This window comes from Mytilus edulis, chromosome 6, assembly GCF_963676685.1.
Source record: "Mytilus edulis chromosome 6, xbMytEdul2.2, whole genome shotgun sequence".
Lineage (NCBI taxonomy): Eukaryota > Metazoa > Mollusca > Bivalvia > Mytilida > Mytilidae > Mytilus > Mytilus edulis.
This window is the reverse complement of record NC_092349.1, coordinates 53,932,014-53,946,273: the sequence shown is the minus strand read 5'-3', so window position 1 is coordinate 53,946,273 and position 14,260 is coordinate 53,932,014. Positions and strand designations below refer to the sequence as shown.

Genomic DNA, 14,260 nt, shown 5'->3' with positions numbered 1-14,260 from the left:
AGTCTAGGTCTTTCAAAAGGTTTCAAATACACCTTAAGGTTATACTTGGTGAATAAAATAATCAATCGCAAACTACATCAGAATTAAAGATGACATTTGAATTTTTAAGAAACAGTGGTCTTATAATGGCAATAAAAAACGTTAGAATGGGGTTGCCTTAATTATAATATACATGAAAGATGCTTACCCGGTGCGGATTAACACCAAAGACAGATACCTCAATGCAAAGACCATTATGCCTATAAGTATTGAGCATAATATGATAAATGTGGTAAATTTAGTAATACTGAAACTTCATTCGTCAAACATTGGGGAAATAAAAGCACACAACAATTTCTGAATTAACTGACACAGTTAATTAATCAAACAAACAGTAGCAAATGATAACGATTTAGATCAGGAAAGATTTCTATGGTAAACTTGAATGTGATAAAGCTTTTTGAATAATTTGTGCTATCCGTAAAGGAAATGTAGAGAACGTAAATTTCCATCCGACTTTCGCTTATCCGATGTTATGTTTTAATGAGAGTATACTGTAGACAAGGTAGATAATGCGTAATTTACCTGTGTTACGTTGGATTGTTTCTATTTATATCGTACACATTTTTACTGCAATGTTTATCTAACACATGATCCCTCTATCCACGTCTTGTGTATTTATAATGCGACAAGGAGTCATTGAAAGTTGTGCGTATACATATACTCACTCTGAGTCAAGCATTAACAGCCTTTATATATGAAGACTGTTACAAGTAATATAATTCAGTTAGAAATAAATACAAACATTTACTCTCTTAAATGCACAAAACATGGTGAAAAAAAAATCAGGTTCCACTAAACTAAAAAAAAAGGACACTACAGAAATATCCAAACTTTGCCTGTATTTTTCAACCTATAATGAATAAAGCCCTAAACTATGGGAACATATGTTCATTTAGACATACTCTACGTATATGTAAAAGAATGATAATCCCTTTCTTCATGCTTATATATAAGTACGAGCGGTAGCGAGTACTTATCATGAAGAAAGAGATTATCATTCTCTTACAAACTTAGAATATTGTAAAGTGCCCAAGGTACAAATGATCTCTTAATTGGTTGTATTCAAGAATTTGTTTCATTGTTGGTGTACATTAATGTTTATAATTGATGCATGACTTCATTTTGAAGTATTTCATTTATGGGCTAGTTTTAGTGATGTTAGGACTTTCTTTTAATATGGGAAATATTAAAGATAATGTGTTATAGACAAGATTTAAGGTGACACAGCAGTACAAAGTATATGTTTCTTGAATGTGAGTATGAATGGAAATCGTTTAATGTTTTACAGAAAATTTGTCCTTTTCAATTATAGTATCAGTCAATGAATACATTTCAGTTACCACAAATTTTATTCCTTATAAAAAAAAGAAGATGTGGTATGATTGCCAATGAGACAACTATCCACAAAAGACCAAATGACACAGACATTAACAACTATATAGGTCACCGTACGGCCTTCAAAAATGAACAAAGCCCATACCACATAGTCGGCTATAAAAGGCCCAGATAAGACAATGTAAAACAATTCGAACGAGAAAACTAACGGCCTTATTTATGTAAAAAAAAAAAAAAAAAAAAAATGAACGAAAAACAAATATGTAACACATAAACAAACGACAACCACTGAATTACAGGCTCCTGACTTGGGACCGGAATATACTTTTAGCCAGTAATTCAGCCTTGCTTTTAAAAACTATTTTATTATGTCTGGGAAATTTTCTAATAAAATGCCTTTAGAAGTTTTAAAATTCAATCAAATTTCTCGGAATATTGGAAATAATTCTTCTCTATTGTTTATTTTTTAAGTAAATCAAAATGAAGTTATTTATTTTCATAACATAATTGGCACACATTTTACTGCAGTAAAAAACTTCAGCTTATTTTGCTTTTTTATTTGTTTCACAATGCAACTTTTAGTCAAATCCAATCACTGTGATAATTCCTTTCTATCTGGTAAATGTGCTTCAGGGCAGTTGTAGCTCATTTATAAAAACAACTTTTCATTTTGAAATGTAAGTTGGTTTGCACAATAGGATAATCCCTTACTAAGAACATGATTCACATTCATTCTTCACAAGTAAGAGACACCAAATTCTATAATTTCATTGATCGATAGCACTTTGCTTTTTTCTAAATATAAACTCTGTAAAAATAGTAAATAAACTTAAAATTTTAATGTTGTGGGCAAACCGGTTTTGGGGGTGAACACTAAATTTTCGAAAAAATTTGGAGGCCTGTATGATAACTTAATTTGTTTAAAATTGGTATAAACGAATACTGTTACGTGTAATGCAGTATAAGCTAGTGTTTATTTTTCAAATAAATACGTTTCAAAGACATTTTTTGTCCAATTTATGTATTGTACTTTTGATATGCGTTCACTTAGATACATGAATTTAACTAGAACTCTTAAATCAATACATTTTCTTAAAAATCAACATGAAAAAGTAAAAACACAAAAATACTGAACTCCGAGCTTGTACTGCATTATTTGTTACAGTATTCATTCATACCAATTTTAAACAAATTAAGTAATCTCGCAAGCCTATAGATTTTTTGGAAAATTTAGTTTTCACCCCCAAAACCGGTGTGGCCACAACATAAAAGCTTCAAGTTTATTTACAATTTTCACAGTGTGTATATGTTAATTATGTTTAAAGGAACATATCTTTCCATAGTTTAGAACTTTATTCATTATAGGTTGAAAAATACAGGCAAAATTTATATGTTTATGAAGTGTCCTATATTTTGACTTTAGTGGAACCTTAAGCTTGTTATTTTTTTTCCATGGAGGAATTTTGATTTGTCCGTCACAACTATTTTTAAAGTTTTGGTATACTTGATATCACATAGTTTGATTTCTATTATGTTATTACAAAATGAAACTTGTCATTGGTAGCAATACGGGTGCCTCATGTCGAACAGGATATGTTTACCCTTCCACGCTCAATTGAGCAGCTGATATCTCTTAGGTTTTTGTAGGGTTTGAAGGGTTTTGAGAATTTTAGTTTTGTTTGTAGTATTTGAGGGTTGTTATTTAGGGTATCTTTGTCAGTTTTCCATCAATTTTTGAATGTTAAGTTAAACCTTATCGCCTCGAGTCAATTTCATTTTTAAAAAAATATTATATTCTGATTTGTCCTAAAAATATTTTCCGACTTCCAAGCTCATAAATTGATTTGTAATTTGTTAACTGATAATAAATGACTTTTTGGTCGATCATTTGTCACTGTATATCAAGACATTTTCACAGTAAAACAACTCATGCACACGTCTTAAATACATATAAAAATTAGATATTAAATTTTAAACAAAAATTTATAAGTTTGGAAGTCGGGAAATATTTTCTATGAAATATGAAAATAAAAGAATATGGATGATATAATAGATTTGGATGTAAACTGAAGTAAGACAGTAACATAAAAAAGAAAAAAAAACGCAAAAAGGAATTATTCTAGAGGGCACTATTTAGTGTTCAGCTTTATAAATAACGACTGTTTGCAATACCAACCTTCTTGTCCATTGAGTTCATAAAATTGTCAATTAAAAAAAACCTGAAAAATTAACACGTAACATTTTGAATCAATTTCAAGATCGGTATAAAGTATAGATTTTGTTCATTGTGAAAGGTGTTTTTGTGGTTACAGCTGTTTACCTTCTGTTTCATTCCGTGTCTGATAGAAATCTGATATGAAATAACAACTAATTAACAAAACTAACACCTTGACGGTGGTTGAAATTTGTAGAACAGGGACTGCTTTATCCAGAATTTGCGATTGGTTTATGCATGTTATGGTGGCATCCGTGTTGCTCTATCGTTAGTTTTTTGTGTTATATTTCGGTATTTTCGTTTTTTGTTTTATGTTGGTGTTGCTAAATCTTCAACCATTTTAATGAATCTATCTATTTACCTGCAATGTCCTGTTGTTCCATGATAGATTGTTTATTTCTTATCTGCAATACAGGTGTGTTCTGATCTTGATAAATCGGCAAAGGCTTCTTACATGTCTAACATAATGAAACACGTGTTATGTGAGCATGTTTTAACACGTTGTTACTTTTTTCATTTTATACATGTATGGAACCATAATATTAAATATAAGATGAAGTGTGTATTATATTTGAATGTCACTTTTGTAGCAGTATACCCTTTAGAGTGCGACAAATTTGTATACAAACCATGAAACAGAAGAGACTAAAACAAAACAAGCATGAATATAAGAATATAATATGAGTCTCATGTCGTATGTCCTTAGTTCTCATAACTGTTGTTGTACAATGATACTTCGTAGTCTTAGGAATAGAAAATATATATTAAATTTGAAACTGTTCTATTATAACTTCTATTGCTATGATAAAAATAAAAATAAAAATTGTAAAGGTCAATGATTTTTTTTCGTCTTTTATAAAAACCCTGAACATACCTAAAGAAACTTGATCCAAGAAACTGTAACGTTTTACACAAACAAACATTCACGGTGTAAAACGTTTTATAAAGTGAAAGATGATGTTTATGATTAGTGGCTGTCGTTGATACCCTTTTTTCTTTAACAAAATAATGAAAAAATTAAAAACGTTTTTATAAGACTTTAAAACTGAACTTTTAATTTATATTACTTAAAATAATGAATTAAAAGGTAAGGGTTAGCAGTCAAATTTGTAATGAAACTACATGGATCAAACCAAAAAATATGTATATCTGACAAAGGTGTAAAACAAGTTCGACAATCATCTTTAAACAGCAATCAACTGTTATTGACATCATTCAAATAAGGGATGGTTGACTATTTACTGCACACAACACAGTTTATTTTGTTTTGTCTCCATTACTATGAAATAATAACAAAGTTTTTATTAGACTTTTAACATGGCACAAAATAATTAATAGATTTGTAAGAGTTAGCAGGCAAAATTTGTAATAATACTACATGGGTAAAACCAAAGAGGTAGTTAGTCTGACATCAGTAAAAAACAATCCAAGATCAGCAATCGTCTTTAAACAGCAACCAACTGTTATTGACATCATTCAAAGAAGGGATAGTTGACTATTTACTACACATAACACATCTCAATTCTGTTTTGTCTCAATAACAATGAAATAATAACAAAGTTTTTATTAGACTTTAAAAAAGTGCCTTTTAATTTATATGTCACAAAATAATGAAAGGAAAAGTAAGGGTTAGCAGGCCAAATTGGTAATGACACTACATGGATAAAACCGCAGAAGTAGTATGTCTGACAAAAGTCAAAAATCAAGATCGGCAATCATCTTTAAACATCAATCAACTGTTATTGACATCATTCAAATAAGGGATAGTTGACTATTTACTGCACACAACACAGCTTAATTTTGTTTTGTCTTCATATTTAGAACACGGAATGCTCCCACATTTGACTTCTACAAAATGAATAAGCCCGTGATTATGATTATGTGATCCGTAAAATTCCGGATCTTCATCTGCACACACATACTCTGTTGTTACAGCGCCTTTCTCGTTCCTCGACGACACCAGAAACCCTGTATATTCCTTTGTCCATTCTGAATAGCATGATGTCCTGCCAGGGATCATCAATGTTGTTTTACCTTTTGTCAGACACACAGCACATGGGACATCTTTGTCATCAATGTGGTCTAAACTTTTACTTCTGTCAGTTCCTGAAATAGATGTGCGATTTCTTTGAGCGGCTCTGTGTAAAAAATTTCAAGTATGAATGTTTATAATGTCAATAAAGAGACCAAGTTGGTTGGTGAAAATTGCTTTTGACATCGATTTTGAATATTTTCCGTATTGGTCAATCAATGTTTCCCAAATTACGTTAAGAAGGGGATTGAGGGTGCAGGGATCTGGTCAGTGAAAAGACTATACATACCAATTATGTTTTTTGTTTTATCCTACATTAAACATTAGATGTAGTCCATTGCTATGGTAATTTTCAATAGATTGCCATGTGCAAGAAGACGGGTGCAAGTAGTTGTAAAGAACCAATATACTTTCCTTATCATGGCATTTGAAACCGTCTCCTGTTTGTGCGGTGTTCATGATGCTCTATATTTAGACCGCGCTGAAGTACGTCCATTATTCGTAGTTCATTATTCAAAATTCAATAATGAATAATGAAATAGTTCACTATTCACTATTCAATATTTAAAAATTGAATAATGAATAATGAACTATGAATAATGGACGTACTTCAGCGCGGTAATATTTAGTATGTATATTGGTTTTAAGAGTGTGCTTTGCCTCTCTGTCGTCTTTTTTCGTGTAATTATAATAACCGATCTTCTTTCCATTAGGACTGTCTCTCATTTAAGTTACGTATAACAATGAAAACACCATGAATCTGTTTTAATATTATCAAGTGATAGCAAGAAAATTGAGTTTCAATGATGTAGAAGTTAGGAACACAAGGTCACAGCACAGCCTTCGACACTGTTCAAACACAAGCTCGCCAGGAAATCTAATAAAATCCCCGACATGACAAATTAATTAAAAATTGAAAGAAAAAAAATTACGACTGCAATCTATAATCGACTAGGATTGTTTGTTTTCGTACTGACGGTCGGTGGTTCTATATAGCACTCCAGCTGTTGGGCAGATATTTAGATTATATATAATGCTCCTAAACATCAGCATGACAACGTATTATCTGTAAACGGATTTTTTTTTACCACCGGGATTCGAACTCATGCTACTGCCATATCGCGGCACTAAATCGAATTACATTGTGCCCGTTTGCACAATGACTTTCACTATCTATATAGAATAACGAAGAACGATTCATTCACGATAATATAAAATAACAATGTAATTCGATAAACAATGTTAAATAAAGTTGAACTGTCTTACTAATGGCGTATTATTTGCAACAGGCTTATCGTATGTGTAAATTAGTTATACAAGATAGCACAAAAGGTTTGTCGATTCATACCTGTTAATTCCCAACCGATGCCATAAAGAAGTCCAGGACTGCTAACCCAATCTGCAGGGACATCACCCGCTTGGGGATTACTGGTTAGACACAAATAATTGGATCCACTTCCTTGTGCCTTATGCGTAGGACCGGCCATATATCCTAAAATAGATATATCATCTCTTAAGAAATGTGGGAGAAAACCTCGATTATACGCACAATAAAACAAAAATAAAAAAATAGTGCACTTTCTCTGATTTGTGTGCTATTTTTTTTCACATTTCGTGAGCAGTGTATGAAAATTTAGTTCTCATCAACAGTAAAATATCTTTTTTCAGCAAATGATTGGTCGAAATGTAGTTAAATGACGTTAAATTTTCTCGATTTCTTCTGAATTTCTTTTTATGACGTTTTGAAAAAGGTGACCATGTCTGAGGACGTCATATAGAAAGAACACAATTTTCTGAAAATTTTCATTGAAAAAGAAAGACTAAAACCTACAGAAACCTATTGCACCATTAAAACTCTTATATTACGATATCTTCCTGTTCTCAGCAGTTACATGTAGATATATAAAAAAAACTCGGCAAGCTTCGTGTTTCGTGTGTTTTAAATATTAAAACTTTAATGTCTCGACGGGAGAAATATTATATCACACTTGTTGCAGTGATGGATTCTATATTTGCTACCCGTAATATACCCTACTGATCTCTTTATTTTATATCTCTCATGTATAACTAAAAGTGGTCCTACAAATATCGTATTAAACCTTTTTTTATTTATCATGCAAGAAGGCACAATTCCACTCTTTATATCCATCATTTATATGTTTAATAAATGAATTCCCCATTTTTTTGTTTTTCTATTATTCTAAATTTTCTTTGCATCTCTCTGCCTTTCTCTGTCAGAATAATGTAATGAATAGATTGTTCTTACATACCTTTATATACTAATGACGACAACGTTCCATCACATGATTGTCGGCCCCATCTAACAAATGTATTGCCCTTAAAGCTTTCGTCTAGAAATGAAAAAGTTATTATCAGCATTGTAGGAATATCATTTTTATCTGCAAACGGAAGTTTTGGAATAACATAAAGGGATATCTATCATCAACTTTTTTTACAGACTATTTTTCTTCTTCTTCAAATTAATCCGTACAAAACATGCAAAACATCAATGTCACTAGGTTCTTAACTCTTTCAGTCATAGCAGACAAATAATAGTATACATGACATAAAATATAAAAATAAAGACTAGCAACACGAAACCCACCAAAAACTGGGGGTGATCTCAGATGCTCCGGAAGGGTAAGCAAATACTGTTCCACATATGGCACCCGTCGAGTTTAAGTTTATGTCCCATAAAAAATGGCAAGGACTACTCTTATTTGCAAATCCTCAAAATTGATAACGCCTCCAGTTTTGGGAGTTTCGCGGTTTTGAATGGTGAATTGTCAAATTTTATTGTTTTCCCCGGCTAACAGTTTTAAACCATTCAAACCTCACAGTAACAAATAAAATTCATCCATACATGGATATTTTACCAATCTTTAAGTGAGGACATTGTTTTAAATGCAAATTAACATTAATAAACAAAAAAAAAGAAAAACGAAATAATTTTCATAAATTCTAAAGGCAAAGAAAGAATAAAAAACCAATCAAACGTTTGTCTGAGGTAACCACTCTCGAGTAATTAGATGTTTTTTTCGATGAACACATTGATCTTAAACAAAAAGCACATTTCGTTTGTCTGTAACCCTATCTTTATTTTTTGCATCATTGTAACGGAAATGTATGAATCAACAACATATAGTTTTTTAAGACAAATCTATGGTATTATATAATAAGAAAATAGACAAAATACAAGAAAGAGCACTCAGATTTATTTATGACGACTACACAAATTCTTACGATACACTTCATGAACAGTCCAGAATTCCTACATAATTTAGTAAATATTAAAGAAAATGCATATAACTTCAGGTACAAAGCCATAGCAGATATACCACGGCCAAAACAACAAGGTATGGTAAGAGAAGCTTAGCTTTCATTCTGCATGTGCTATCTGTGTGTTAATATATATAGTATGTGCTATCTGTCTGTATGTTTGTGTTCTATGTGTATCTGATGTTTTTACATGTATGTTTTGATCTCGAAGACTGCTGTTTTTTTTTAATATTTTATCTTTTTGCAGTTATGTTTGTGTTGTATGTGTATCTGATGCTATTACATGTATGTTTTAATCTCGAAGACTGCTGGTTTTTTTTAATGTTTTATCTTTTTGCAGTTATTTTTATTTATTCTTTATTTAGCTATTTATTTCTTTTGCTTATACATTACCTTTGCTATAGATGCATGCAGTCTTTAGTTTGTGCTTATAGTGTTTAATTTTGCATGTGCTACTCTGATATAAATAATATGTGCTACTATATATGTGCTGATATTTGACATTTGTTTTAATATATATCTTGCTTAGCTTTTACTCTGCACGTGCTATCTGTGTGTTAATATATATGTTGGAATCCGAGGTGCGATGGGGACGCTGAAGTGCGATGGTCACGCTGAAGTGCGATGGTCTACGCCGAAGTGCAATGGTCGTTTCGCTGAAGTGCGATGGTTTTGCACATGACGTTTAAATATTGTGGCGTTTTCAAAAACAACGTTAATATTACAAAATCTACAAATTAAATACAAGCATGAGCAGAAGATGATTTGTAGCTGAAAGTTTCATACCTACAAAGAAGCGGAAATAAAATGAAACGAACGCTTCAAGTCCCAAACAGATTTGATGATTGGGTGTGGAGGTTACCGAAATATGTAAATCAATGGGAACAAGGCGACTAAAGGATAAGATGATATTGGTCTCTAGATGAGCCTACCGGTGTTCGGAATACAAAATTTATGCTCGAAAAGTTTTGTACGACAAGTAAAATGTCTTGATTTTATTATTAATTTTGACTTTTTGAAAGTATCATTCAATTATAATTTTTTTTTTCGTTATATCAAGTAACGATAATTTTTTTTTTTTTTCAGCGGCTTGGGATGAATCCTGTTTTGTAAAAAAAACCACACAATCTCAGTAATTTTATTGTGCTTACAGTATTAATCTTCTGCAACAGGATGTACCCGGTTATAGACAAGACATAACTAGAAAATCCTTTTTCCCATCCACTACTATTGAATGGAATAGACTTACCCCCGACATACGTACGTCCAAAAATATAAATATTTTTAAACGAAAGATGAAGTCCAAATTGATACAGCCACCTTCCTATTTTAGTTGTGGGGATAGAAAACTTAATATCATTCATACACGTTTGAGAAATATGTGCAGTTCTTTAAATTCAGATTTACATCGTGTTAATATTAAAGCAAATCCGGCATGCAGCTGTGGCCACCCTGTTGAGGATAATATACACTATTTTTTAGAGTGCGCTTTTCACAACGAAGCAAGAGAAATACTGTTTTCTAAATTAGAACGTTATGCTATATCCATTGAGCTTCTGTTAGCTGGTGACGGTGACCTTTCTTTTCAGCAAAACAAAGACATTTTTGAGTCCGTACAATCTTATATCAGAATAACACAAAGATTTAAAACAATCAATTAACGTTCTAAATTTCTACTTTACAACCTTTCACTCCAGTCCAGTTGTTTCATTATTATTCCTTATTATATTGTATTTTTTTAAATTTTTAATTCTAATTTTTGTTTGAAGTATGTATTACATGCATTACTACTATGTTTTTTTTCTTTTTTTCGCCATTATCTAATGTACTTTGTGTTTATATTTATATTGGGAGAGGACGTCTCTAATGTTGTCATAACTTGTGTCCAATCCCTTTTGCTACTTATGCAAATAAAATATGTTTAAACTTTAAACAAACGGGATAGACAAAAAATAAACCCGATTGGTCCCAACTTGGTGCTAAGTGGAGGAGCAGCAATACTATACCTGCTATGAGTCAATCATAAAACTGTTATGATATCAGATAAATGAATGACTGGGTGTTGTGAGCAATTTCTTAGGTATGATATGACAAAAACAAGTTACTAGTATATTTGATAAAATTAATTGGATCCTACTTAGTGCATCATTTTTATTATCGCACTTCAACACGCAATATAAAGACATATCTCCAAAACAACATCGGTGACTCCAATTTGTTTCTCTTAAAATTCCGAAATAAGTATAATCTATCTTTATGCAAAATTTCATTGATTTATTATTAGTAGACCAAGTAAAAATAGTGCGATTTTCCATTAATCTCAGCCATCCAGTCTATTTTCTGATCCCATACTGCTGTCTGCTTATATATGCGGAAAATTAGCATATTAAAAATCAAAGTCTTTGGTTTAACCTGAACAGAAATAAAAACACGATCTCTCAAATATGAGGCTATCACACTTACCACTACACCTCCACATAAAATAGGATTCCAACTTCAGACCGTCGCATTTAGCTAGTATAAACAACGTCAAAATTAGACCATCGCACTTCAGCATACCCACCATCGCACTTCAGCGTACCCACCAACGCACGTCAGCGTATCTAACAACAAGTTAGCGTCACAATGTCACCATCGCACTTCAGCGTGTCAACCAACGCACTTCAGCTTAGACCATCGCACTTCAGCGTGACCATCGCGGTTCGGAGTACCATCGCGGGTCCGAGTCCTACATATATATGTGCTCTCTGTCTGTCTGTATGTTTGTGTTGTATGTGTATCTGATGTTATTACATGTACGTTTTGTTTGTTAATATCAGTCGGTTTATAGAGCTCTTAAGAGCTCATGTTCTTTGTTATTGTGTATATATATGCAACCCGACTTTAAATTAAGATTACTTTACTTTATTAGAGATTTGGCGATTTTGAGACAAATTTCAAAAGATTTGATGCCGATTTTATGTGCTTTCTATACAAATCTTGACCATTGTTTTGAAAATTCAATTAGTAATATTATATTTTAAATGTATTATGTTTTGCAATTTTCAGTTGAATTTCATCGAGCCAGAGGTGTATGCAAAATGTTAGTTAAATCTGCGACATAGCCCATTTACTGTAACTTGACCTTAATGATAAATAAACTGAATTAAGAAAAGTCGATAAAAAATCAACAACAAGAACCATATTTGTATCAACAAAACTATCTTTTGATCAACCAAAAAATAGCTGTGAATTTTCCTGCTCACAGTTTGCATTTTTAAGACAGCAAGCCAGTAGGTAAGGGGTCTAGATGTCTTTTATCAGCTATAGAGATGATCAATTGTCTCTTTTCTTATAATATCTTCAAATAGAACCAATTTAAGTGCATTATTTCAGCAGGCAGACACGTATATATCTTCCATGTTTTTATGCTTGTGTTTTCTGTCGTAACTTTATTAATGGAAAGTTGCTGCTTACAATTAAGCTTTTAAACCAAGGATTTCAAGGTTAGAGTGAAGTCCTACCTTTACTAATTTTACAAACTGCATCATTGCTTGATTGACCATTAACATTATCGGTAAATATTTCATAGACTGATTTGTTTCTATCGATACCACAATCATGTTTTTTTTATTTAAAAGTATAACCACAATTCAGACTAATTATCGAATATAATCTTAAATAAACAACATGCCAGTTGATGTATATGAAAGATGATATTCTCACTCGTTTAGAGCATTTGAATGGAGTTTTCGTTGATTATTTTTTTTTCTTTGTTTTGTTATGTAGATTTTGTATGTATTTCTGTAATCTTTTGTCATGAAGTTATCGGTTTGTCTTTGAAAACCAAGTTTGCATCTCCGTTTGGTATCGTCCAACACTCTTAAAATGTCTCATACTTTGTGCTCAAAACAAAACCAAAATCTAATAAAACGGTTACGAAATGATATAATCTATAAGACCTAAATGGTATTGTGTAACCATGACTATAAGTCAAAGCTCTTCATAAAGGCGACACAATCCGTAATTTCAAAATTTATTGAAGTTAGTTTTTTTTCTATTAACTTCATATTTAAATAAAACCATAGATACCTGCATGTCATGACTGAAGTGACATGATATTGATGTGTTTGTAATGTGTTTTATGTTTTATTTACACTTGTTTACTTCATTGACTTGTTGAAGCTTGGTTGGTTTATCTTCACAGAAAATCAACCGAGCTATAATCGAACTAAATGGTACAGATTTTGCTGTATCAGATATGCAATGTGATAACCAATAGCATTATTTTTCATTTGAATATTTCATTCCTACGTTAATCATATATGGTAGTATACATATGTATTTACCTTGTAATATATCAAATTTTGTCTTTATATCCGACTGCATCAACTTTGTAACATTCCCATGAATTTCATCTACTGCCTTCTCCATCTGAACATCGAAAGATACTTTAACAGCTTTTGTAACTTCTTCCAGAATATATTTATGCAAAACACTATTAAGTTTGGAAACATCCAAATCAGCTTTTAAAGTGGCTTTCATTTCATCTATCAGTGGAACCGATACAATGTTCCGACATTGTTCCCCAATGCAGTCATGAACTGGAGCACCTTTGGCGGATATAATACCCCACAACAGCAGATTTAATATATAAATCATGTTGCTTTAAATTTTCCGTCGAAAAAATAATTCATCAAGATAAACAACAGGGCTTTCACTCTGTCTAACGTAGGCTTTCTGTATGTTCCTTTATATACTATATGTAATCACAGGAGGAAACTAATTATGTGTACTAAAATATATAACTATGTATTGATTTCATTTGCTATCTTCTTCCATTTTTTGGCGATGCATGATACAAAACTCATACTACCGATAATCTACCTGTACATATGGTCTGTAATATCTGATCATTGGCAAGATTGTTTGCAACCATCTTGTGTATATTGTTTACCTCGATTTGACAATTATTCATGTCTTATGGGATTTTGAGTCTAATTTTAAATATTTTGATAGTAAAATGACAGCATGTGACCATTATATAGCGCAAAGCACATGTTTGAAAAAGGTCGCCATAGATAAGATTGGTGTATGCATTCGACATTTCCTTTGACAAAATATAAAAGCCATCGACCACTGAAATTTGAAGATGCCTCTATTTGAAAAGACTGTATGTATGATCATGGGAAATGATTTTCAACATCTTCAAAGAATATTCATTAACCTGACATGATATTGCTTATTCGATGTTCCCAAACTCTCTGATTAAAAAATTAAATATTTTTTTCTATTCACGAAATTTATAAATAAATCCACAGTATTTGAACGTTAATTTTTGTTCATGTTTCCTTTTTTTTTTTAAAGTCATATGAAAC

At 31.6% G+C, this 14,260-nt stretch overlaps 1 protein-coding gene across 1 annotated transcript; it reads right to left on the bottom strand.

The window, feature by feature from the left end:
• Window positions 1-5,141: 5,141 nt before the first annotated feature.
• LOC139527879 (uncharacterized) lies at window positions 5,142-13,646 on the bottom strand. The gene is made up of 4 exons (XM_071323553.1): window positions 13,232-13,646; window positions 7,895-7,975; window positions 6,973-7,116; window positions 5,142-5,698 (listed from the first exon to the last, which is right to left on the bottom strand). The coding sequence occupies exons 1-4, from the start codon at window positions 13,542-13,544 to the stop codon at window positions 5,364-5,366; spliced, it is 873 nt and encodes a 290-aa protein (XP_071179654.1). The 5' UTR covers window positions 13,545-13,646; the 3' UTR covers window positions 5,142-5,363.
• Window positions 13,647-14,260: the final 614 nt, after the last annotated feature.

What these genes read in the sequence shown, in the direction of transcription:
- LOC139527879 (XM_071323553.1), bottom strand. Translation starts at nt 13,544, where the DNA reads ATGATTTATATATTAAATCTGCTGTTGTGGGGTATTATATCCGCCAAA. An exon ending in GTCGTCATTAGTATATAAAG is followed by an intron (nt 7,117 to 7,894) that starts GTATGTAAGAAC and finishes TATCTATTTTAG; the next exon opens with GATATATGGCCGGTCCTACG. An exon ending in CATCGGTTGGGAATTAACAG is followed by an intron (nt 5,699 to 6,972) that starts GTATGAATCGAC and finishes CATCTATTTCAG; the next exon opens with GAACTGACAGAAGTAAAAGT.